Source organism: Panicum hallii, chromosome 7 (genome assembly GCF_002211085.1).
Source record: "Panicum hallii strain FIL2 chromosome 7, PHallii_v3.1, whole genome shotgun sequence".
NCBI classification, from domain to species: Eukaryota; Viridiplantae; Streptophyta; class Magnoliopsida; order Poales; family Poaceae; genus Panicum; species Panicum hallii.
The window spans coordinates 22,592,725-22,618,612 of NC_038048.1; the positions used below are offsets into that span (position 1 = coordinate 22,592,725).

General features: G+C 36.2%; 1 protein-coding gene across 4 annotated transcripts; it reads left to right on the plus strand.

Moving 5' to 3' along the window:
• Positions 1-24,757, plus strand: LOC112899190 (achilleol B synthase-like). Of its 4 annotated transcripts, none has more exons than XM_025967553.1 (18): positions 1-229; positions 1,815-2,000; positions 4,727-4,816; positions 4,913-5,107; positions 5,390-5,474; positions 5,633-5,799; positions 11,071-11,259; positions 12,627-12,740; positions 16,702-16,824; positions 16,903-17,022; positions 17,371-17,469; positions 18,787-18,843; positions 19,880-19,926; positions 20,012-20,155; positions 20,235-20,412; positions 22,035-22,109; positions 22,247-22,330; positions 24,478-24,757. In XM_025967553.1, the coding sequence occupies exons 1-18, from the start codon at positions 29-31 to the stop codon at positions 24,592-24,594; spliced, it is 2,271 nt and encodes a 756-aa protein (XP_025823338.1). In that variant the 5' UTR covers positions 1-28; the 3' UTR covers positions 24,595-24,757. The 4 variants fall into 4 exon arrangements, with proteins under 4 accessions (XP_025823338.1, XP_025823339.1, XP_025823340.1 ...); XM_025967554.1 differs by having other exon boundaries at positions 20,060-20,155; XM_025967555.1 differs by lacking the exon at positions 16,702-16,824.
• Positions 24,758-25,888: the final 1,131 nt, after the last annotated feature.

Genomic DNA, 25,888 nt, shown 5'->3' on the forward strand with positions numbered 1-25,888 from the left:
ACTTCTAGAGCAAGCCCTAGGCAGCACCATGTGGAGGCTAAAGGTTGGTGAGAGGCTAACCGACCCATTGCTCCGTTCCCCAAATGGCTTCCTCGGTAGGGAAGTCTGGGAGTTTGACCCTGACGGAGGCACGTTGGAGGAGCGCGCCGAGGTTGAGAGGCTGCGGCAGGAGTACACCCGCAACCGCTTCACGCAACGGGAGTGCGGTGACCTTCTCCTCCGCATGCAGGAATGTTACATGCATATAAAATGCTAGCTTAATAGTTCATGCTATATTGTTATTATATCTGCTATCCCTTCATCGAGATGCGTCGTTGTCCTAATTCATGTTTACATGGCATACATTTACCACGGTTCATGGGCATTCAAATGAACAACCAAAACTTTCTTTTCTTTTTCTTTTTCTTTTTTTTTGAGAAGGAGACTATATATTCAAGAGGTAATAAGTTGACAAAACTACCACAACACTATAGATTTAGTGGAATTCGATTTAGTGTGTCAATGGCTACATATTTCACTCACCTAAAATATATATTTTAATACACTTACACATTTAATCTATATATTTGTGATGTGTTTTAAAAAAATATGTTATACTTTAATTTAACTAAAATGTGTGTGTCACAATACATGAAAAAATGTGGCTTGCTGATTGTTTTGCCAATCTATATTTAGTTTAGCAAAATTTACTCGGCTTGCATATGTATTATTACTATCACCTCTCGTCCTAGAAATTTGGAACATCAGCTATTAAATGCATATGATGGTATTGGACAAAACATATAATGAATAATTTTTCTACAGTACTCTCAAGTGATTGTGGACCGTAGATCTAATGATATATTACCTCATAGGAGATAAAGATAATAGTTTTAATTTTTAATATACATATTTTTAAATCTGAAAATAGGGAAAAAATCTTTCTAGTAGATCTAACTTGCATGCATGATTGTATTACATTTAACTTGTTTCCCTCTCACGTGAACATATTCTGCCGTTCTAGTTAAAAAAAGAAAAGTACGTGACACCTTTACGTGACATGGACATGGATTTTTTCAAAAGAAATAATGACATGGACATGCATCTGTTAGAAAAAAAAAGAACGTGAAATATATTCAAATAAATGTATTGCATGAAGAAATGTTTGGATGTCTAAGCCATTTCTTTAGAATGTATGAATCATATCTATGATTATTTTTTGGACGCTGCAATATAGTAATGACACTGTAATAAAAAGGAAATGTGAGGTGTGATATAGTATGTATAATTTTGCGCCATATTGTTTAATGCAAATAAAAAATGTGACATGCTATGTATGCAAATAAAAAAATGGCATATGTATGTTACAATTTTTTTGAAAGGTATATATGATTTATTTCCTTTTGAATGACATACACATGGTGTAATCAATCTAGGGATTCCACCTGCATGGTCGTATGCATGGTAAAAAAATAACCATTAATTTTTTTAAACTTGATTAATTAGTTTCTGTATTTTAAAATTAAAATGTCCAATTTATTTAATCTATTACCGCCTAGGATGTAACAAGAGTATCATAGCCAAATAATGAAACAGAGTCTAGTAATATAGTTAACTCCTGTATGCTTTCATTTTTTGTGGAAACAAATTTTGTTGTCATTATATACACGTTATCAGTCATAGGTTAGTATTCATGCAAAAAAAAGCTATAGACCCTTTTGCAGTTTAATTTATACTTGGCTAGATATAGGACTGCCTTCAGTTCTATGAATTACTACACAAGTTTTATGAACGTAGTAAAATTAAAAAGTCTCACGGCTGTATCTCTCTTGCAGTATGCAAAACAGAACCTCCATAATACAAACCTTCCACTTGTCAAGATTGATGAGCGTTCAGAAGTCACAGAAGAAACTATGTTAATTGTGTTGAGGCGTGCCCTTAGTCAATATTCTCTTTTGCAAGGACCAGACGGACATTGGCCTGGTGGTTATAGTGGGATTTTGTTTATTCTGCCGCTCATGGTATGATTTTGCAATTTAAGGGGAACAAAGTTTCACCTAATTTTGAATTACCAAAGCAACAGTAACATAAAAGCACAATAATGAAGGGTTTATCGTAGCCATTCTATTGAAATCTTACACAATGGTGATGTAAAATAGTTATCGCTAGATGAAACACGGCAATATTCAGTACCGGAATCAGGGGCTTTGCCGAGTGTCTGGGACACTCGGCAAAGCCCCGATTACACTCGGCAAAGGCTTTGCCGAGTGTAACACTCGGCAAAGGGTACTCGGCAGCGATTTCGTCGGCAAAGATGTCTTTGCCGAGTGCCTTTTGTCGGGCACTCGGCAAAGGCTTTGCCGAGTGCCAAAAAACACTCGGCAAAGAGAAGCACTCGGCAAAATATAAATCGAAAAAAATCCAAAAAAATAAAATAAAAAAATGAATTTATTGGGGGAGGCATGCACATCCAACTAGTCACCCATCTAATGGGTTGCACATTTTTTTCAGCAATTTTTCATAATTTGCCGATGATAGGTTTCGAAACTCACGACCTCCTGCACACAAATAACTCCCTCTACCACTGCACCACTGGAACACATGTGTCAACATTACGTTTTTATTCTCCACATATTATAATTAACCGAGTGTAAATTATTTATTTGAGATAGTAAATAAATTCAAATGAAAAAGTTGTGAACTACAAAGTGGCATAACTTTTCGAGATCTACAACTTTTATTTTGGTAGCTTCTTCATCCGAGATCGTTTACAAAATTTGAATTTCAAATTTGAAAACTTCAAACGTATTTTAATATGACACAATGATTTCTAATCAAAAAGTTGTCAACTACAAACTTTCATAACTTTTTGAGATCTACAACTTTAATTTTGACGGTTTTTCCATTCGATGTCATTTGCAAAATTCGAATTTTAAATTTTCTATATTCAGATGTAGTTTTTGTTGACAAGATGACTTCAAATTAAAATGTTGCCAACTGTAAAATCTTATAACTTCTCAAGATTTACAAAGTTTATTTTGGTTGTTTTGTCATTTCTTCATCTGACATGATAATTCTAATATTGTTCACAAATCTTATATATCTCTCTTCTAGTTCCATAAACTACGAGAGAGAGATATGTTTTGTGAACAAATATACATTTATTTTGTCAAATGAAGAAATGTCCAAAATAAGAATTATGCATCTTGATAAGTTATACAACTTTGTAGTTGAAAATATTTTTATTTGAATTAATTTACTACTTCAAAATATGATTTGAAAATTATCTTTGCCGAGTGTCTAAACAAGGCACTCGGCAAAGAGCTTCTTTGCCGAGTGTCTTGAAAAAGGCACTCGGCAAAGAGCTTCTTTGCCGAGTGTCTAAAAAAGGCGCTCGGCAAAGACCGGCACTCGGCAAAGAAGCTCTTTGCCGAGTGCCCGAAAAAAACACTCGGCAAAATATTAGACACTCGGCAAAGATCTTTTTTCCGGTAGTGATTATCATGCATAATCATTTGCAATTATGACCATGATTTAGTAGGCACACAGTTTTTCTTCTGTATGTATGGAAATGGGATAGACTTTGATTCTTAATTTGCAATAACATAAGCCATAACATAGTTTAATACATGTATCCAAATCAGCTTATAGCCTAGCTCCCATGTGGGACGAGCCCGCATATGCATACCGTCTCTCTTTCATCCTCCTTTCGTGGGAAAGGGTTAAACTGGATGTGCTATATTTAGAATAGGAAAGCTAATAAGCTTCCTAGATTAAAGGGCCAAAACCAAAACACTAATGAGCTAAGGTATTACACAAAGAGACTAAAGGTATTACACAAAGGTAGAGGCACATGGTGAAACATGCCAAAGACATAACCGTCCAAACATTGTCATCTTGTGTCATTTCATAAACTAATGTAGCTGTTTAATACTAACTTGTTATTGTAGCTAATATATATAAAATCATGATACCACTGTTTTGATCAATGTTATATCAATGCTTATGCCCACCCCAACCCCTCTTTCGACAGCTTCACAAGGTATGATAATCCGTCAGATCCTATCTCCATCCCAAGGCAAACTCTCAACAGTAAATATGAGTACAGACCATTCTTCTTGGAGAGAAAACAAACACATCAATATTATGAATGATCCAATATAATTTCAAAGGAATCTTGACAAAGTGCCATTTAAAATCTTGACTTTAATTTTTCTTTGTAGGGGAAGAATAAATTAGAGCTGTGACTAACATAATTTTATGAAAATTAAAGAATGATAAGATTCTCCATATCATATTTGAAAAATCAAAAGACTAACTTCTATCTACTAAACATTCTTCAGTTCATTTTTTGCACATATAAAACCGGTCTGCCTTAGAGTACCCAAATGATCGTGTAAGTTACATTTGGCAGATGCATGAACATTGAAAAATGTTGGGAATAATATTTGAACATAAAAAATTAGAAAATAAACATTCCTTAAGGTAGGCGTGTATGGGCACGCACGAGATGTATCAAACACTTAGATGCTTTGGATAATTGTTCTTTATAACTTTTTGATATTCCAATATGACATTTCACTACCAGATAAATTTTTGGTAGAGTAAATAAATAGTGTAATGTTAACCATTTTTTTATTCTACTAACTAACTATGAATAATATTGTAGTCCTCACAAAGTGCTTTTATCCATATCCGTTGAATCATTACTTTCACACTACTGCTTTTTTTTTGTGTGTCTTCTTAGATATTTGCATTACATGTCACACAATCGCTGAATGATGTTTTATCTGCGGAGCACATACGTGAGATATGTCGCTACATCTACAACATTCAAGTATGTGAGAGTTTTCTTGTAACTATATTTCCAAGAAATATTGAATACGTAAAGATTATTTCAACATATTTATAAAACTGCAACTAATGAATACAGAATGAGGATGGAGGTTGGGGCACACATACTCTAGGCCCAAGCTCCATGTTTGGCACATGCGTAAACTATGCCACGTTAAGGCTCCTAGGAGAGGTGCTTGATGGAGAAAATGTTGCATTATCCAGAGGGCGTGCTTGGATTATTTCTCATGGAAGTGCAACTGCAGCACCGCAGTGGGCAAAGATATATCTCTCGGTATAAGACAAAAATTTGAAAAATAAAAAATTATTTCTTAGTCCATCACAAAGGAAATCATAAGAAAATTTGAAAGATAATATTTGATTAATTAATAGGTTTCTTGATAGATCCATTGTTGTTCATATTTCGGATTTTTGCTCATTTATTAGCAATGGCATGTACATGCTAGTAATAAATCGAACACAATTTTCTTACCTTGAACACATCTTTGATATTATACCCTCACTATTATTTGTTGTGGTACAACTGATGCAATCCAGTGTTGTTTTTAACATAAAGGTGATAGGAGCATACGATTGGTCAGGAAACCATGCAATTATTCCTGAGTTATGGATGCTTCCGCATTTTCTCCCAATTCATCCAGGTATGATTACACCACACAATTTACCATTCATATAAATCAAATCCACAATATGTGTGTATATATATTTACTATTATTATTTTGAACACGAATAAATGCAAGTAAATATGTCAATGAAGTCTACTAGAACTTTGCATTTAATTAAATTAATTATTTATAGGAAGATTCTGGTGCTTCTGTCGGATGGTTTACATGCCAATGGCTTACATTTATGGAAAAAAATTTGTCGGGCCTATCACTCCGACTATTCTAGCAATAAGAAATGAAATCTACAATGTTCCATACAATGAGATCAATTGGAGCAAGGCCCGCACTTCTTGTGCTAAGGTTTGTTACAATCCTTTTCAGCACCAAAACTTTACTACTTGTAATCATAATCATGTTTTAAAATAGCCCATAAGGACCAAGGCACCTTAAGAGAGGGTTGAATTAGGATTAAAAAACTAAAACTCAAAACCACATGTAAAAAACCTATATAAAATCCATCTAGATGGGCACTATAGCTTTTATATGTGTTGTTGTATCTATGGCTTAAAAGTTTTTGCACATAGGTTCTACTAATAAAATATAAACAAGGCATTTATAGGAAAGATAGTAGTGCTGAAGATAAGATGCAAATAAGTAAATGTGGAATATAAAGGTAGAGAATGCAAAAATCTAGCACAACAACTTTTTTACCGAGGTACCAGAGAACTCACTCTTTCAACTAGTGATTGTTGAAGTCCCTTGCAAGGATCAAATTCCTAGTCATGTCAGGTCACTATGTGGATAGTTATATGTTCTTCCCCAAAGTTAAGTAAGTCTCTGAATTGGCCTCTTCAAGCTGCACCCCACCACCTCTATTTTGTAGGGTTACACCAAACATGGCACATGCCTCTTGTGTGCAAGTACCATTGCCACTATATAAGCTTGGTTCGAGGGTCATGCAAACTAACAAGGCCTCCAAGTTAGTGCACATAATGACAATTGTTGCAAAGGGCTTCTACTCATCTAAGTAGGATAATCACATAGCAAAATGCACTAAAGGCATGGTCTAGCATTATTGAAACCCTCAATCTTATTCTAGTTGCCCTAATCTTCAGTATCAAGTACTTAGGTTCTCAAGTATGGGAAACACTAATGCAATATATGTATACTATTGCCATGTTTTACAAGTATTGCAATATTTTGTATACATTCCCGTTATGAAGAGAGAGGATAAAAAATTATTAGAAAAATATACAAAAAAAGCAGATCTAGTGTAGTTGTAATTGATTGTTTGTCTAGGCAGGTCCTAGGTTTGATTCCACAAGCAATAATTTTTTGTAGTTTTGGTTTCTAATTTTTTTTACTACAATAATATATTGTTGCTAAAATAGTTTGTCAGAATCATTAACAATGGGTATATATACTTTTATTTCCACGACCATATTTTATTTAATTATTGAAAATTGTTGTGGTATTAACATCTATTGCAAGAAAATAAAAAATGTGAGGAAAACTTTAGAGGATGCTACTATTGCAATCAATGGCAACATATTTAACATTTTTGCAATTTGTATATATTGCCGTGGTTTTGACCATATTTCAAAGTTATTTTACCATGGCAAAAAGCCCAATTTTAATGTAGTGGGTATCCACCACACATCCTTGGACTTGTGCAATTTTCAGTCCGCCTAAAAATTTCTATGTAGTTGGATTGTTGCATAGCAGATTTTTTATTAAGTGACAAGCCAGATTCAAAATAAAGATAGTTATAATTTATTAACCATGTATCATTATTGCTTGAAGGTTGCGGATGCATTTGTAATTCAATCTCTAATTACAAACCGATTTGCATAAATGGATATATTTCACTGTTAGTCCAATACAACAACTGATTGTGTCAATGGCATCATCATAGTTAGATGTATCCAACAACCAACATTTATAATCACTTATTTCCATAGTTGATTCTAGCCTAACAACTAATGAAATTCCCAACTGTACTTTGAAAATTCATAAATTTTTTATATAAATTCAAATGGACACAAAATCTATAAAATTCTATCTCTTTTTGAGACCTACAAATTTATAGTTGATAACTTATTTTATACGAAGTCATCATAATGCCTAAATCTAGTTCAAGAACCAATGTTTCATTTGTAACTTTTCGAGATCAACTTATTCTTTCATGCTCCACTCATAGTAAAACTTAATACTCCTATATTATATCACTACCGGATTCAGGGGCTTTGCCGAGTGTCTGGGACACTCGGCAAAGCCCGAATTACACTCGGCAAAGGCTTTGCCGAGTGTAACACTCGGCAAAGAGCACTCGGCAAAAATATTATCGGCAAAGATGTCTTTGCCGAGTGCCTTTTGTCGTCCAGTAAAACAGAAGAATTATAAATTTCTAAAATGATAGATAGGAATATCGCAAATAAAGCCATTGCGACCCCCATAAAAGGAGTAGTCCCACAAAAGGCACTCGGCAAAGGCTTTGCCGAGTGCTAAAAAACACTCGGCAAACAGAAGCACTCGGCAAAATGTAAATCGGAAAAAATTCAAAAAATGAATTAGGAAAAAATAAATTTTATTAGGGGAGGCATGCACAGCCAACTAATGACCCATCTAATAGGTCGCATATTTTTTTTCAGCAATTTTTGATAAGTTGTCAATGATAGGATTCGAACTCACGACCTCCTGCACACAAACAACTCCCTCTACCACTGCACCATTGAACCACATGTGTCAACATTACGTTTTTATTCTCCATATATTATAATTGACCGAGTGTAAATTGTTTGTTTGAGATAGTAACTAAATTCAAATGAAAAAGTTGTTAACTACAAAGTGGCATAACTTTTCGAGATCTACAACTTTTATTTTGGTAGTTTCTTCATCCGAGATCGTTTACAAAATTTGAATTTCAAATTTGAAAACTTCAAACGTATTTTAATATGACACAATGATTTCAAATCAAAAAGTTGTCAACTACAAACTTTTATAACTTTTTGAGATCTATAACTTTAATTTTGATGGTTTTTCCATTCGAGGTCATTTGCAAAATTCGAATTTTAAATTTTCTATATTCAGATGTAGTTTTTGTTGATAAGATGACTTCAAATTAAAATGTTGCCAACTGTAAAATCTTATAACTTTTCAAAATCTACAAAGTTTATTTTGGTTATTTTGTCATTTCTTCATCTAACATGATAATTCTAATATTGTTCACAAATCTTATATATCTCTCTTATAGTTTCATAAACTACGAGAGAGATATATATATTTTGTGAACAAATGTACATTTATTTTGTCAAATGAAGAAATTTCCAAAATAAAAATTGTGCATCTTGATGAGTTATACAACTTTGTAGTTGAAAATATTTTTATTTGAATTAATTTACTACTTCAAAATATGATTTGAAAATTATTTTTGCCGAGTGTCTAAACAAGGCACTCGGCAAAGAGCTTCTTTGCCGAGTGTCTTGAAAAAGGCACTCGGCAAAGAGCTTCTTTGCCGAGTGTCTAAAAAAGGCTCTCGGCAAAGACTGGCACTCGGCAAAGAAGCTCTTTGCCGAGTGCCCGAAAAAAAACACTCGGCAAAATATTTGACACTCGGCAAAGCTCTTTTTCCGGTAGTGTATGGACTAGTATATATAAGCCTAATAATAAAAAATATAATAATAATATATGCAACAAATAATTGAAAATGAAGATTAATGTGCTGTTTATGAAATGTAATCATATAGAACTATTAAAGTTCAAAGTTGGATGTAACAAGAATTGTAAAAAACTGGTAATATATGTACATAAATGATTAGATCCAATATTAGTTTATAAATGATGGAGTTATAAGATATGTTTTTTATGCTGTGTGGATAAATCATGGAAAAGTCAAATGCCTATTTATATTTTGTAGTGAATAGTGAAATATAACACTCCACCATCCAAAACTTCTTTAGCCCAGCATCCTGTGAAGAGTGCTCGCATATGTATAGCACCTATCCTACACTTTCATCCTTGTTTTACATAAAAGGGTTAATCCAGAGGTGCCATGTTTGAAACAATAAGGATCATAAGCTAGTCCTCACATCCTAAACTTCTAAGATGGTACTAAACCCACCAACTACAACCACTTGGGCCACACAAAAACTACAATAATGGTATATTGGACTAGGGTATTATATTCACCCCACCTTAAGGGGTGATGCTAGGGGTGGTAATGGATCATGCACCTAGTACTCTCTTCACAATCCAACTTGGCCCTTATATATTTTTAGCATAAAATTATGTAAGATTAGAGCCCGACTTTTTAGGGTCCGACCCTTGAATTATCTAGGCTGTCGCCGTTTTACCGCCATGCTCACCGAGGGATACCCCCGAGGTGGTGAGTTTGTAGGTATGGTGTCGCCAAGATCAGGAACTCGAAGGTGCAAGGAACACAAGGTTTAGACAGGTTTGGGTCGCCGAGAGCGTAATAACCTACGTCCTGTGTGGTTTGTATTGCCTTTGATCATAATTGTGTGATCTCCTAGGTGATTCCCCTAGATTGTCCCCCTTGGAGGGGGTCCTGTCCGCCCTTATATAGTCTGGAGGGACAGGTTACATGGAAGTCCTAGTCGGATACATGCCTTAGAGTCCTACCCGAATACTTTTCTGGTAGTTTCCTACTGTATCCGACTAGTTTGACTACTGTAGGAGTAGTTCTACTAGATTACGAGTAGTTACAACAAATATAGAGCGTGTGCCATATTCCATCCCTTATCCTAGGAAAAGTATGCCACGTGTACAGTTCTGTGTACTCGGGTCTGACATAGGCTAAACTTTAAGGCCTTTACCACCCCTAGGTGATGCCCTCGGCAGCTCACTACGTACGCATTAGATGCCTAGAACCACCTCTCGGTAAATGGCCATACCGTGGGCCAATCAACATGCATGTGCACACGTGCAACATAGGTTCATTCTCTTAATACCATCTTTAACACCCAACTTCAAAATCTTCTTACAGCCTAGCTCCTCACATGTAATGGGCCTACATATGCATAGCACCCTACTTCCACTTTTATCCTCGCTTCTTGTAAAAGGGTTAACCCGGAGACACTATATTTGGAGCGACAAGGATTATAAGCTGACCAAACCAGTTGTGATAATGGTGATTTTCACATACTCCAATTGGCTTGAAAACTGATAATACTTGCTTCAGTCGAGGTAACAAGATTAGAAGGACAAATGGCGTTCAAAATAATTTTATGGCATTAGTATCCAACTATTATTTGACTTAATATGCCATGGCAAACTGTCTAAGCTGTTACATAGACAAGTGGGTGTGTTAGCACTTAAGTCGATGCAACAATAACATGAGCAACGGCCAATCATGATATTAAATTTATTATTATATCATGAACTAGCCATTGCCCTATTTAGTTTCTTTATGTCTTGACTGGTATTATTAGTAAAATTCACTATTGTAATTTTGTGTAGGGTTTAATGGCCAGTTTTTGGCACTAGATTTGCTACATCAGCAGCATAATGAAGCTATATTCTCTAGCTTTATCTTTAATTCACAATTTATATCATATAAGTATTTTGACTTTTGAAATTAGTGCTGCTGTTTTTTCCTTTTTGTCACTGCAGGAGGACCTCATATATCGTCCTTCATGGTTGCAAAATATTGCTATGACTTATTTGAATAAGTTTGTGGAACCAATGTCTAATTTGTGGCCTATGACTCTGCTACGAGAAAGAGCTTTGAAAAACCTCATGGAACATATCCACTATGAAGATGAAAACAGCAACTATGTTGGTTTGTGCCCTATTAACAAGGTAAGGTCCCGTTGATTGCTGAAATAAAGGCCAGTTGTTCTTCTATATGAGAGGCATTACTATCTCTATTGTTCTAAATTTTAGTTAGAAAAAAGTCCAAATTACTCCCCTCAAGTACGTCCAAAGTTTCGATAACCCATTAACCTATTAACCTATTTGTGTTCAATTTACTCTCACAACTTTGCCAATTTTTCCAATTTACCCCTTAACAATTTTAAGATTTTGTAGCGTGATAGTGGATACATAACCATGTTCTGAACTTTTGTTTGCATTACTTGTCTGATATCTCCATATGTACTATCCATGAAACACAATCATCAATCAATACCTATCTTCTCTAAAAACCATTGTTGTCCCAAACAATAATCATGAGACCAGGGTCCATTTTAGAATATCATCCAGCAATGAGTCTCATGAGCATGTCATAATTGGAAACAAAGCTTAAAATGAATATTTTAGGAATAAGGTAACATTTATTCAACCGCTACATAAACATCAAGCAATACAAGCATTTCCATTATTTTCTTTATGACAAATAACATACATAGAAGAGGTTTGTTACATGGATATGTATACATCTTCTAGAAACCTTATCTAGACCGCCCACCTTTTATTCAAACGCAATCCTATCTTGTTGCAAAGCAAGAAACAACATTTTAGTTTCTTGCTTTCTATCCACCTAGGTTAGAGGTTGTAGTAAGGCCTCATTTTCTCATTTTTTCAATTGAATAGAACTTTTTAATACACATTTATTTTCACTACATGATCTTCAAAATGCCAAGGCCACCTTGGTGTTTATGCTGGCAAAACCACAAAAGACTTTCAGTTTGGCAAGTATGTTTTGCCTTTTATAATTTCCACTTGCCAATGCGGTTATTATTTTGAACTTATCCAAGTTGTTACCAAAATGATATGAATTTGAACTTATCTAACTTCTTATTCAATCCTATTTAGTATCTCTTAAAAGAAAAGCATAAATATTAGTACATAGAATAGGTTAAATTAGAACACATTAATTTGCCACTATGGACAGATGATAACAATTGCATCTACTCAACTTCTTTTCACAATATTATTCAATTCCCTACCTGGTAATGAATTTAAATATCAATAGAAATTTCTCACTCCCAAATTCTAGATCAAATAAACTTCATGGTTGAAGTTTTCTTACTAGATCAAACTCTGTACATCTATCAGCATCACCAGTATGTATTCATGACATTCGTCATAGCTAATACTAGTTTCTTTATCAGGTCCAACAAAACATTTTTTAGGAATGAAATGGCATAACATTTGACTTATTTTTTCCTACTAATCAGGTAGTTTTAAAATAGTTATTTTACTAACATTTGTTTTTCTATGATTAGGCCCTAAATATGATTTGTTGTTGGATAGAAAACCCAAATTCAAAAGAATTCAAGCAACATCTTCCTAGGATTCATGATTTTTTGTGGCTTGCAGAAGATGGAATGAAGGCAAAGGTACTATTGTTTCTACTTTTTAAATATAAGAAACCATATAGTTTACTTTCTAGTGGAAAGCGGAACACTCTTGCACTATGAAACACAACTTCGACAATTTTTTACTAGTTTTATTGTAGAAGGTTCTTAGATAGCCTTGTAATTTTTGCTCATTTCCTTCTACTTCTTACGATCCTTTTTGTCATCCAACAACAGAGGAGTGTATTCCTATTCATATTATATAATTTTTGTGCAAAATATTTTCTCTAAAAAAGTTTTAGATTAAATTTCTACAAACAAATTCTTTAATGTGATATTAGTGAAACAACAAAAAATGCACTATCAAGTCAAATTGGTTGTCTTTCATTAGAGTGTATAAACTCAAAACTCAATTTTGTGAATGATATTTATCTTAATGGTTTTACATGAGAACCAACAAGACTTTGTAGTCTTATAATATTGTAGAATTTTGCGTCGAGTATGGCCTGGATTGTGGACAAGTTATTCAAACAAACATATGCTCCCTAGAATTAATGGATAGACTCATATACACCACAACTCTAAAAAGGGACAAACCAGCACAAGCACAAACAACACGAAAGGCCCTGCAATTAGCTTTGACATCACCCTCCATCAAACCAAGGCTTTGCCTCCTCTCCAGCTTGTCTTAGGATTCTTTGAACGAACATATATAGAAGGTCTATTAAACATGCAATCATTTTGGTATTTCTTAATCAACCAGGCTTCAAGGAAGCCCTTCCTACAGATCATGGTATAGTACTCCATGTTAACTTCTCTTAACTTATAAAAGGTAAGAGCTAAATATAAATCTTAGCCCTTGATTTGCATGCAACAAAAATAATTAAATGAAAAACCGGCTACTCTATCCCCCAACGTTCTTTGTTGGCTCACTATTCTCAACTGCCTCCCCTTGAGATCTATCAGATTACTAGTAAATTAGCCTATGACTAATAATATTCATGTTATAATTATGTATCATTTATTGATGGTCAAGTGTTAATCGTGTTACCATGAATATGCATATTACAAGGGATCACAAAGCATGTCACAATTAAACAATGCGTATGGTGTATGATGACACATCACATTTGTTCTGGGTAGATCAGATCTATTGCAGTTGGATGAAGCTGGAATCACAAAAAGTTAGTTACGAACAAGTTAGATATGAGCACTAGTCACAATTACATATACCTTTTTTAAGTTTTATCATGTATACATCACCGATTAGATCACATTGGGGAACATCAAATTAATGTAATTTGATCACTTTTGTCAAGAACATCAAATTAATGTAATTTGATCACTTTTGTCAAGACGATCTAATACATCACAATACATCACGTCATGACTGCCAAGATAAATCTAACTGATTGATTTATATATTTATCCTATTTTTTGAAATAAAAGATATACAAATAAATGTTATAAGTATATTCATCTATTAACTCTTTGAATGTATTAGTCACCTTTTTCAACATTATCCATCTAGGTCTGACTAAATGGATAGTCTACAGTCATTTTAGGGTAATTTTTCAATTGCTTCTTCCTAAATTATTTAGTCTTGCACCTACTAAGCAATCACTGAAAACCATGCCACCATCTTGTAAGGTGACATCAGGAAGCCAAACGGGCAAAACAATACATCTAAACAAGTCTATATAGGATGGATTCTAGGGATGACAACGGGCCCATTACTCGTGATAGAGCATATTCAGATCTGTACCCGCCAAGCCATTCTCGAACCCATACCCATGCCCATGGCCCACCACAGGTAAGAAATTGTACCTGCGCCCGCGACCCGTGGGTGCTGTACACCTGCGGGCAAGCCCGTATGCGTGCAAGATAAGCTGGGAGCAGATCTAGTGAGGTGGTGATCAGCCGGCCGGAGTGATGGGCGACTAGGAGAGGGCGCGAGGCCTCAGCCGCTTGCGCCAACGGAGGCTCCTGGCGGCGAGTGGGGGGAGGGAGGTAGGTGGCCGCAATAGGGGGGTGTTGTGCAGGGGCACCAGGCCGCAAGCAGTCGGAGGTGACGGGCTTGTGGCTGCACAGGGATGCGCCAGCATGGGAGTGCGGCGGTGGGCCCACGGCCGCAACGGGGGCGGCTCCACGCAAGGCATGGGCGAGCGGTGCCGAGTGGCAGGCCCACAGCCACAACGGGTGGCTCCGCGTGCAGGTGTGTGCTCCGGGAGGCGGCGGCGACCGCCTGGTTTGGTGTGGCTGGAGGGTTGGAAGGGGAAGAAATTGAAGAAACCCTCGAATCCCAAATGCTTCCCTTATATACTTGTATGCAGGGTCCACATGTTAGGAGTTTGATCAGGTATGCAGGCAGAGTACGTACAGGTAGGAATTTTCAAACCCATCAAGTTTTACCCCGTCGGGCGCAAATAGAAACCTACACCCGTACCCGTGGGCACAAACCAGAACCCGTATCCTCGCTCTGTCGGATTTTTGCCTGCTGGCATGCGGATAATTCATACCCGTTGCCATCCATAATGGATTCAGTCAACCCACAAATTTGGAAAACTATATGGTGTGGCAATCCTGTCCTGTCAAATAATTTGGTGTCGAACACTAGTTGTTTATCGCCAACCATAAAAAGTGACAGTATACCAGAACACATGAAGTCGGGGATGTATCCAATGGCTTTAGCCATTATCACAAATTATGCAACTCATAGGATGTGTCATTCACCTTCTGGCAACATGATCTGATGTCCAACACCATTTCTGTGTGGCCAGGCATAAGAAGATGTTAAGTGTTTGGGCACCCAGGTGTTCCATATATAATTCCATGTCTCAAAGTGGATGCACCTGCGCTGTAGTAGGCCCTGCATTCTGATGTGGACAAGTATTGATTTGAAGTTAATTTTCTTCATGAAAACTGAATACTCCAGATATTCTAAATGAGCACTAACAATAAAATATCACAGATTATATTAAACCCACCAGTGATCTAATAATAAGGCCTTTTATACAATATGCACATGTTAGAACTATGCTTTGGTATGAGAGGACTCGGGTATATACTTCCAAAATAAGGTGGACGCCATGTTGCCCACTATGGTTATAACTGCCATATAAGAGAGACTTGTCGTTAACATGAACATAGATAAAGAGGACTAGTCGTATGCAGGAAGAAGGGCATGCTGCTGATGAAGCCTTCACATCAATACTAAGCAGAACTCCCGTTTCAGCCTCCAGGACTCAGTGCCGCCATTAATAACATGGCCACCGATGCTGCCAGCAGAGGCCATTAGCTAGATAAAGCTTTTCATCTCAAGACTAAGCAGAACCCCCATTTCAGCCTCCAAGACACAGTGCCGCCATAAACAACATGGCCACCGACGGTGGCAGACGAGGCCATTAGCTAAATCCCACTAATTTTTGCGCACATGTGTGCCTAGTTCGGTGCTTTGGGAAACACCCTTTCACGAGAATGTCAGTGATTCCCCGAGCTCTAGTTCCTTGCTGCAAAATAGCTACCATCATCATGATCAAATTGTTAGCTTCTAATTCATTTTTGGCTAACCCTGAATGTTAGAGTACATAGTACGGATCCAAAGGATCTGGATTATGGTAGTATAGGATTAATTAAGATTGATTAATTTTAATCTTACCAATATGATTACAATTTTATCTTCAGGATCACTTACAATCCAAGCTGTCATGTACTATATATAAACAACCTACGAGGCTCAATAATAAATCATGCTACCCTAAAGTGAAGAAATGTATTGCTTGGTTTCTACTCCCTCCATTTTAAAATGTAGATCGTTTTGATTTTTCTAGATTCATAGATTTTGCTATGTACTTAGACATACGTTACATTTAGGTGCATAGCAAACACTATAAATCTATAAAATTCAAAACGACCTATATTTTGGAACGGAGAGAGTAGTATGATAATAATTTTTTAACAATGTGGGAACATGACAAGTTTCTCTGCCTGTCTATAAATCTAGGTATACGTTGGTTGCCACAGTTGGGAAACTGCGCTCATTGTTCAGTCATTTTGCGCAACAGGCCTTACAGAAGAATTTTGTTCAACGCTTCAAAAAGCCCACGAGTTCCTAAAAAACGCACAGGTTTATTAATTTTGATGTATTTTCATTGAAAAATATTTTATTGCTGTAAAAGCTGATGTATCAATATTTTTCTTGTAGGTTACTCAGAATTTGCCTAATTACAAAAGCTACTACCGTGAACGAACAAAAGGTTCATGGACTCTAACCAATGGGGAGAATTTTTGGGCCATTGCTGATACTACAGCTGAATCACTTAAGGTTATAATTGTCACTAATACATTCAAAATGAACTTAGTAATTAGAACCACTTTTTCAATAAAGAGATATGGAGGCCAATTCCTTGAATGTCAATGTGATATTGAGTGCCAATGGGGTATAGAGGCTCCCATGTGCCTAATGAAAAAAGATGACTGCACCCTTGGCTCCCTTGGCTAATATACACATTTCCTTCTTTTATGTTAACAAAGGCCTGTTATGGAGGCATGATACATATACTTTATTCTCATATTGTACTGGAAAGAAATTAACCCATACTTAAGGATTTAAAATTATTTTTACCACACAATAATATTATTTTCTTCAGTCACTTGTGTTGTTTTTGTGTAGGCAATACTGCTATTGTCAAAGATTAATCCAGGCCTCGTTGGGGATCCAATAAAAGAAGAACGATTGTATGATGCTGTTGATTGCCTCCTTTCTTACGTGGTATGAGTAGTCAAATTGTCCACCATTATTCTGTAATTTTGTATCTAGAGCTAGTGTTTCTTCCGCAAAATTACTTGAAAAGATTGTACTAGTCATTAGAAAATTGTCTTTGAGGTTAGATTAAGAGTGTGTGCATTAGCTCGATTCATCTATCTTAACAAACCCTCATATATAACTTAGTTGTATAAGAATAATAAAGCCCTGTTTTTTCTATAAAATTTCTTTTTGTCTGTTCTATCTATGTACTGTTGTTGCTAGTCCTTTCAGTACCGTTACAATAATATATATAATCATTACAGCTCTAATATACCCATGACTCATGGCACTTTCGCACCTAGCCTGCATGCCTCACACGTTCCTCCTGTATAGATCTCTTCTTGTGCTACATGCTACCATGTAGAAGCCTACCTGCTTGATCACTGTATGCAAATGTACGAAAGTAAGCACACAGATTACAGTGTCAAGGTTAATTGGAGCACTATCTGGGTCATGGTCTTGTTTTTATAAACCGTAATTCTGAATTGAGGCTGCACACCACACAATTTTGTTATTATTGGAGTTGCTTGCTGCTTGCTTGTCCTGTCTCCTATGATCTGATCAATACTTTCTTAGGTTATTCTTTTGCATTGTTTATTGGGATGAAGATATATTTCATACAATTGAGCGATGAGGTGGTGGAGTCATTTGTGCATGACTAAAACTAATAGGGCTAAAATAATCTTTCTATCCACCTATTTTTATATTTGTCAATTTAATGGTTGTGCATCGTAATTGGTGTGGAGTTTTGCTAATAAAACACTAGTTGGAAGGGAGCTACACGTCTAAAGTATGAGAATGGCAAGGGAGACAACAGAAACTGAGGATGTGGGGTTGAAGGGAATGTGATGTGAGGGCTATAATGGTAAACACAAGATGATATGGCTGCTAAACCACTACTAGAACCAGCTTGTGAGCAAATATAATTGAGCCTTATTAAAACCTAATACAGAGGCCAAGGAATTTCCAGGGGATTAAAAGTGGGAATTTGTATTGGTTTTTATTTATTAAAATTTTGTTCACTTCTTAACAAAGATACTAGTGGTCATAGAATAATTTATTTTTTCTATGCAAAACAAATTGGACATGACATTGGTATTTTGTTTATGTTTGCCCCCTTCACTCATATTTTTAACAAACAACTTTCACTTTAAGTTGTCCATCTGTTATCTATATGTCTATCATGAAAATATTGCAATTTTGTGATTTTAAATATATTTTTCATTGTCTTCAATTAAAATTCATTAGTAGTAACACAAATATTGTTCTACAATATTGAAGAACAAAGATGGTACATTGTCATCAGCGGAATGTAAACGAACAACTTCATGGGTAGAGGTGAGTATCTTTTCATGGTATTAACAATTAATGGTAAACTAATTCTTCTTATTTTATAGCATTGGAATCTTTTTCTAATTGAGATTGCAACCACCTAAACTAGGGATTTAAATATTGTTTTTGAGAATATATTAGAGATAGAAATCAAGAAAATTTCGGAATCAATAATTGATTAGAGTTACTAAATATATAGCTTGTCTCCACTAGAGAAAAAAGATAAGAGTTTGTTTTATTTAGGTTACTATAATATGCGAATGTCCATGTAGTGGAAGGTTATCATCAATACATATGTTGAAGTAGTGTTTTGTTTTATTGAAAAAAATGCATATCATGCTGGAGATGAAGATAAAAAAAGCAAGCGAAATAGATTTACTGTAATCATGTTAATAATCTAAGTCCACATTATCAGTAAATATCATGACTAAGGAAAAGTTGAAACCTTTAGAATCCAGGCAGTAGCTAAAATGAATGTGGGCCAAGTCTATGCTCAACATTGCATATGATCTCATAATACTGAAATCTCTAGGGTTCTCACTTCGTCAAAGTTAAAAAAACATATTTGTCTTCAGTTACATGAACTAATACATTCTCCACTGAATTGACATGGACAAAACTGAAGAAATCTAACAGAGTATAAATAAACTAGTAAGTATACACCCACTTCAGAAAACTGCTAGTAGGAATAGTTTTTAGCCATAGTTACTAACTACAACTAGTTGATCCTGTGATTCTATTGTGCACTATACATTAATCGATAAGTATACCAAGATATTTAAGAAAATTCCAACTGTGATCTGGATGTAGTCTTACTTGTTACCAATGTCCATATTTGTGATCATCGTCTGTCCTCATGCATTGGTATTTCTTTTGCTACTATGTTTATTTCTATGAATTACCATATATTCCCTTACATGGAATAAACATGAGGTTTTTTTTATTTTGTATCTTATTTCAGTTACAACCATAACTTACCACAATAATAAATTTTCTATACCAAAATGTTATAAATGTAAACTAACTTTTGTTCATGACGCAGTTCATCAATCCTTCTGAGAGTTTTCGGAATATCATCGTGGACTATCCGTAAGGGATTCTAGTATCAACAGTTTGTTTGAAAGCAAATTACTATCTAAATTACATAATTAAGTGTATGCGACCAAATATGCAGATATCCTGAATGCACATCGTCTTTAATTCAAGCTTTAATATTGTTTAGAGAGATATGCCCCATGTATCGTCATGAAGAGATAGAAAAGATTATAAAAAATGGTGCTTCATTCATTGAGAAAACCCAACGAAAGGATGGGTCCTGGTATGTAAATGTGCATTACTAAGAATCGCAGATTACATAAATTATTCCATTGCTAATATTGTACAAATTAATTACACAGGTATGGCTCTTGGGCTGTATGTTTCACTTATGCAACGTTCTTTGCTATAAAAGGATTAGTTGCTGCAGGAAGAACATACCAGAACAGTTTGTCAATCAGGAAAGCATGCGACTTCTTGTTGTCAAAGCAGCTAATTACAGGTGGATGGGGAGAGAACTATCTCAGCTGTCAAATTGAGGTAACTATTCTGTCAGTTGGGTCATAGGAACTTAATTTATATAGAATTTGTTGTCTTCATTGTGCTGTGAAGTTGCAGTGTTGTAGAGTTCAACCAAATATTGATAGTAGACAAGTTTTGCTTTTAGGCAAACATATAGTAAATGGACTCCATTACAATGATTCTAGACCCAACAAATGTGACCAAATCAGTGACAGAAATAAAAATTCAGATCCTTGCTTGGTTGGCCCAATTTGAATATAATTTCATTTATGTTTCTTACAACCTGCATGGCAAAGCCATGACTCTTGAGGGTGTTAGATCTTGCTATGAGTCCCAGTCTGCCAGCATATTGTTATACATAGGGTGACTGTCATTTATTTCTTTTGGGGCAATTTGATAACTAGTTTGTATTTTCAGTTATCTTTCATCTAGTTTAGGGTATTCTTATATTTGTTTGAAGTTGTTGTATATAATAGGATGCCCCAAATCACTATATGATGAGAAGGAACTGTATCTATCTGTCTCTATACTTTACTAATCATAGACTTTAAAGAAGCTAGCTCTCACATAGTCAAAGTAGTAACGGTTCATATCAGTTAATCTTTTCAAAAAGGAGTAGTTAACGAGTCAATCTATAACTGCCAAATTTATAATCTACAAGGATAGACAAGCTCTCAGCAGGTCAATCAATCACTTTTAGCAAAAAAAAAGAAGAAGAAATAGTTAGCGTGACTCTACTAAATCAGCATGTGCATACATAGGCTCTCAGCAGTACAAATTGATTTGTCCGTCAAAGTACAATAGTTTTTTTGTCCATGTGTGTGTAAAACATGTATTGAACACTATTCTTAATTAAAAAGCTGCTGAGGGGTGGTCGCACCACCAACCAACATAGGCCCTGTTTGTTAGCCACGCTCTAGATTATATAATCTAGCTTATTGGTGGTGAATTATATAATCCAGATTATTAGGAGGGGAGGATGATCTGAAATAAGCTCATTTTTATAGCTTATTGGATTATCACAATTTGGGGGTTGGTTTATATAATCTAGATTATAATCTAGGCTGTTTGTTGACCATCTTAGATTAAATAAGCTAGATTATATAATCTGTATCCCTGGATCGCATTGATGAGGCAGAGATGTCAGGGATTTTGGAATATCCAGTGACATCCATTTTGACACCATCTCATGAGCCTGATCAACTGCACATCGAAACATCTCTACCTCTACGATGAAGGCACCCTTCTGGTAGAGAGGCTGAGGGGTCCATATGGGCGTGAAACAGGTGTTGCTAGGGCAAATTAGGTAGCAGGTCCAGCGGCCGTGAAATAGCTTGGTGATTTGGCTAGAGAAGGTGAAGTGGGTTATATGTTAAGAAGAGCTAGAGTTCAGATCGAGGAGTTCACTGACGCATTTGCAAGGAACTCATGAATTGTTGGGCATAAATACGACGACACATTCCTGTTTTGGAAAATAGATGCATGTTTTTGAATTCCCATACTCTAAACTATGCTTGTGGACTTGTCGACATTAATGTTTGTGGTATTTATATTTTAAGTTCTTCCTGCATATTTTTTCATGAAACACTATATGTACTTTGAGTTTGCACTAATCATATTTTCTACCCCAAATTGAACAGGAGTATGTTGACAGTGGCAGTCCACATGCAGTGAACACTGCCATGGCAATGTTAGCTTTACTTTATGCTGGACAGGTTTGGTTAATTTACATCTCTATTTTTGTACTTTTTTTGCTCCCTTGAACTATCATATAAACATACTTGTGAGGTTTGAAAATTATTTGCACCTGTATGCATGTGCTTCTATTCCTAATGTTGGATCCTCCGAGAAGATTGAACATGACCCAACACCATTATACCGAGCTGCGAAAGAATTAATCAATATGCAGATGGAGACCGGGGAATTTCCCCAACAAGTAAGTGTTGAATTTAAGTCTGTTGCTAACCAATGTAGAGTATTCACAGTAAAATATATGTCAAAGGATTTAGTCACTCTCCTTTTGCAGCAGTACGGGCATTGTGCAATTTAATAATCACAAGGAATCCACTGAAATACCATGATTAAATTATGAACATATACCCCCACCCCAAACCGAGTTATTGACACGAAATCTGGTCAACACACTGAATGCACTAGAATGCGCGGATCGCAACAGACCTCCTCAAGAAGCTCCTGTGCAAAATGGTCTGGCTGGTATGCAGGCTGGTCCTATCAGCCGTGCCACAAAAACCTAGAAGCATTGGCCCTAGAGGGACCCCGTAAGATAGGCTAGGGTTGTCCTGAAGTCGACATACCACTCAGAATGCCCTTAAACGCCTAGAGATGCAAAAAGTCAAGAATTAGGGTTTGGTAAAGAGATATGTTTGGAGAATAAAAGGTAAATATACTTGTTTTTGTTCCGATTGGGTTGCCGTCAATCGGCCATGGCCTTTCAAATATAGAGGGCGGGAAAGTCGTATCCCGTCACGAATTGATTTCACTAAGATTCCGAATTACCTACGTAATTCTATTCGGATTGTATCGTCAGCATAAGTTTAACTCAAGACAAAGCTAAATGGACTTTTATTGGGAGTAGAGGGATGCTAGGGACAACCTCAACCTACACAACACAAAGTAGATTCCATGCTGCTATGTCATATGGACATCACTTTAGAAACTATTGTTCCCAATACACCATTTCTATCCATGGTCTAAGCAGTTCATTTATCACTCAATTCTCTCTCTCCTACCCACCAATCATCTTTCTTCCTGTAACGCTCTAGTCCCAAATATGGTTTAGTTCTACTCGTATGTTGAGTAAAACACACACTCACACCAACCCCACTAATGCCTTCATTCTCACACTGTGTAAAAGGGTCAAGCCGGGTGTTGGAATGCTTTTGGTATTTGGGTTTATATATCGGTGAACCTCACCCTAAACTACCAAGGTGGGATAATTTCCCACACATGACATACCCTTTTATGCATGGGCCACTAATTGGCTCTATTCATCATGAATCGGGCTATTGTGCTTCCCCCTAAAGGACCCGACATCCTTCTCAGCAACATACCCACACATTGGGGCAATCGATCATGAACTTCCCCTCTTAGCACACATCCATGCGTCTAGTACTAACACATATGCCATTATGTGTGACCACACATGATCCACACGTGCCATGCACCATATGTCCATGTTCCTAGCATGCACACACCCATGAAACCACGAGTGTTGGCTCTGATACCAATTGTAATCCAGTCCTGAATATGGCTCAATCCTACTTGCATGTTAAGTGAAATACGTATGCATACCAGCCCCGCTTACGCTTTCATCCTCACTTCGCGTAAAAGCATTAGCCCGAGTGTTGGAATGCATTTGGTATTTGGGTTTGTTGCTGAATCGTCACTCTCAATTAGCAATATAGGATTATCTCTTACACATACCATACCCTTTTAAACATGGACCACTAGTAGGCTCTATGCATCCTGGGCGGGGATGCCACACTTCCCCACGACACCACCCACTTCCAATGCAAAAATTAGTAGTTCAAAATTATCTTAAAATCCTAGGTGGCAATAAAATTAATACCAAGGAAACCATAGTGGTTGGAGCATTGGACTGCCATAATGCCTATTTTGTTGGGCACTAGGATTAACGTGTGTAAAAACAAGATAATGGTTAATGAAAATAGTGACCATGGAACAACCAACATTAAGGAAAAGATGTGTTGCTGGAAAGATGAGTCAAAATATGAAGAGAGAGGAGAGGAAAAGCTCATTCAAGAAAGATGGAAGCCTCATTTTTAATTAAGAAAATGTAAGAAAAAATTGTGACCTTGCATTTCATAATGAAGGTAGTGAACTTCTATACAATTTGAATCTGATAATTAATAGCATGTTTGGATGAAAAGTGAAAACCTCAAGTTGAAGAAAATTTGTGGTGGATATTAGTGCAGTACATGTTCAAATCAGCAGTATCTGTGACATTAGGACTAACACCTACCTCCATTATGTCTTATTTTTTTTATTTCACTTGTTACGTCTAAAGTCTGAACAGTGGTTCCATATGTATTTACATTTTAGGAAATTGTTGGCAACTTCAACTCATCACTTTTCTTCAATTACACCAATTACCGGAACACATTTCCAATCTGGGCTCTTGGAGAGTTTCGTCGTCGACTTCTTGCAAAAAGAGGATAATAAAGTGGCCACTTTTGGTTTGTAAGTTGCAACAATGTCATTTGGGATATAAGTATCAATGGATATTGTAAGGACTTTGCCTAAGGTGAATTGTAAACTAAAGTAAATAAAAATATATTATTACTAAAATATTGAACTGTGCATGTAAGATTATCACAACCTACATGATGCTCATCAATATCAATGACAATGCATAATGTTCTTTATTTATCATTCTTGTTCTTATGCTAGTAATATGAGGGTACATCTTCATGTATTTTTCTATTTTCATCTATATCTTTCTTGTTTCAATGCATCACAAGTGTATGTGAAATGTGCAATAAAAAATAAAAATTTGAACTTTTTTCTCGAATACGTAAGAGAGCTTACAACAGGCCAAATAGTCACACACACACCAACCCCTAAGGGGTCTCAACAGGTTACATATGAGCCCAGGAAAAATAAAAGAGGCGACCACAACCACACTGGTCAAGGCTATCAGCCAGAAGGGCCGGCAACGACCGGAACACTAAGTTCTTTGCACCAGCTAATAATCAAGATCAGCTTCTTCCTGAGCTAGAAAGCAAAGCCAGTCAAGCCTTAGCAAGGCTCCATTGAACATTGTGTCAATCCTTATCCTCCAAAGGTAGAAAGAAAGCAAAGCCGGTCAAACCTTGGTGAGGCTCCATTGAACATTGTGTCAATGCTTATCCTCCAAAGGATCCAAGCACCTAGAACGAACAGCATGTTAAAGCCATGTCTGACCCCTGTGCTAATTATCAGTAGCTTGTTACCACCAAGCAAAGAAATTAGAATAATCCATTTGTGGTGTCAAGTTATGGATCCTAAAGTGGCTCAACAGTTGTTGCCTAAATTGTTGTGAAAAATCCAAGCCAAGAGGAGATGATGAATGTTCTCATCTTCCTTCTCACAAAGTGGACATTCCTCAGGATGAGGGAGACCACGCCTAGCCAATCTATCTGCTGTCAAGTAGTGGTTATGAGTGACCAGCCATAGGAATAACTTACATTTCCTTGGAGCACAAGTATCCTAGATCAATTTTCTTCATGTGAAGTAGAAGGATCCGTTGAAGAAGGCCGCATAAGCTGTTCAAGTAGTGAACTGTTCTAAGGCCTCCATTCGCCATTTAGGCACATCTTCCACCTATGGATGAAGCAGTACCTCCTATAACAAATCTCATATAGTGAGGAATTCCAAAAGAACTATGCTCGAGTGATGTCCCTGGATATCTTAAACCCACAAGTTATCCAACAAAGCTTCCTGAACCATACGCCTATTGGCTCTTCGTCTTGGG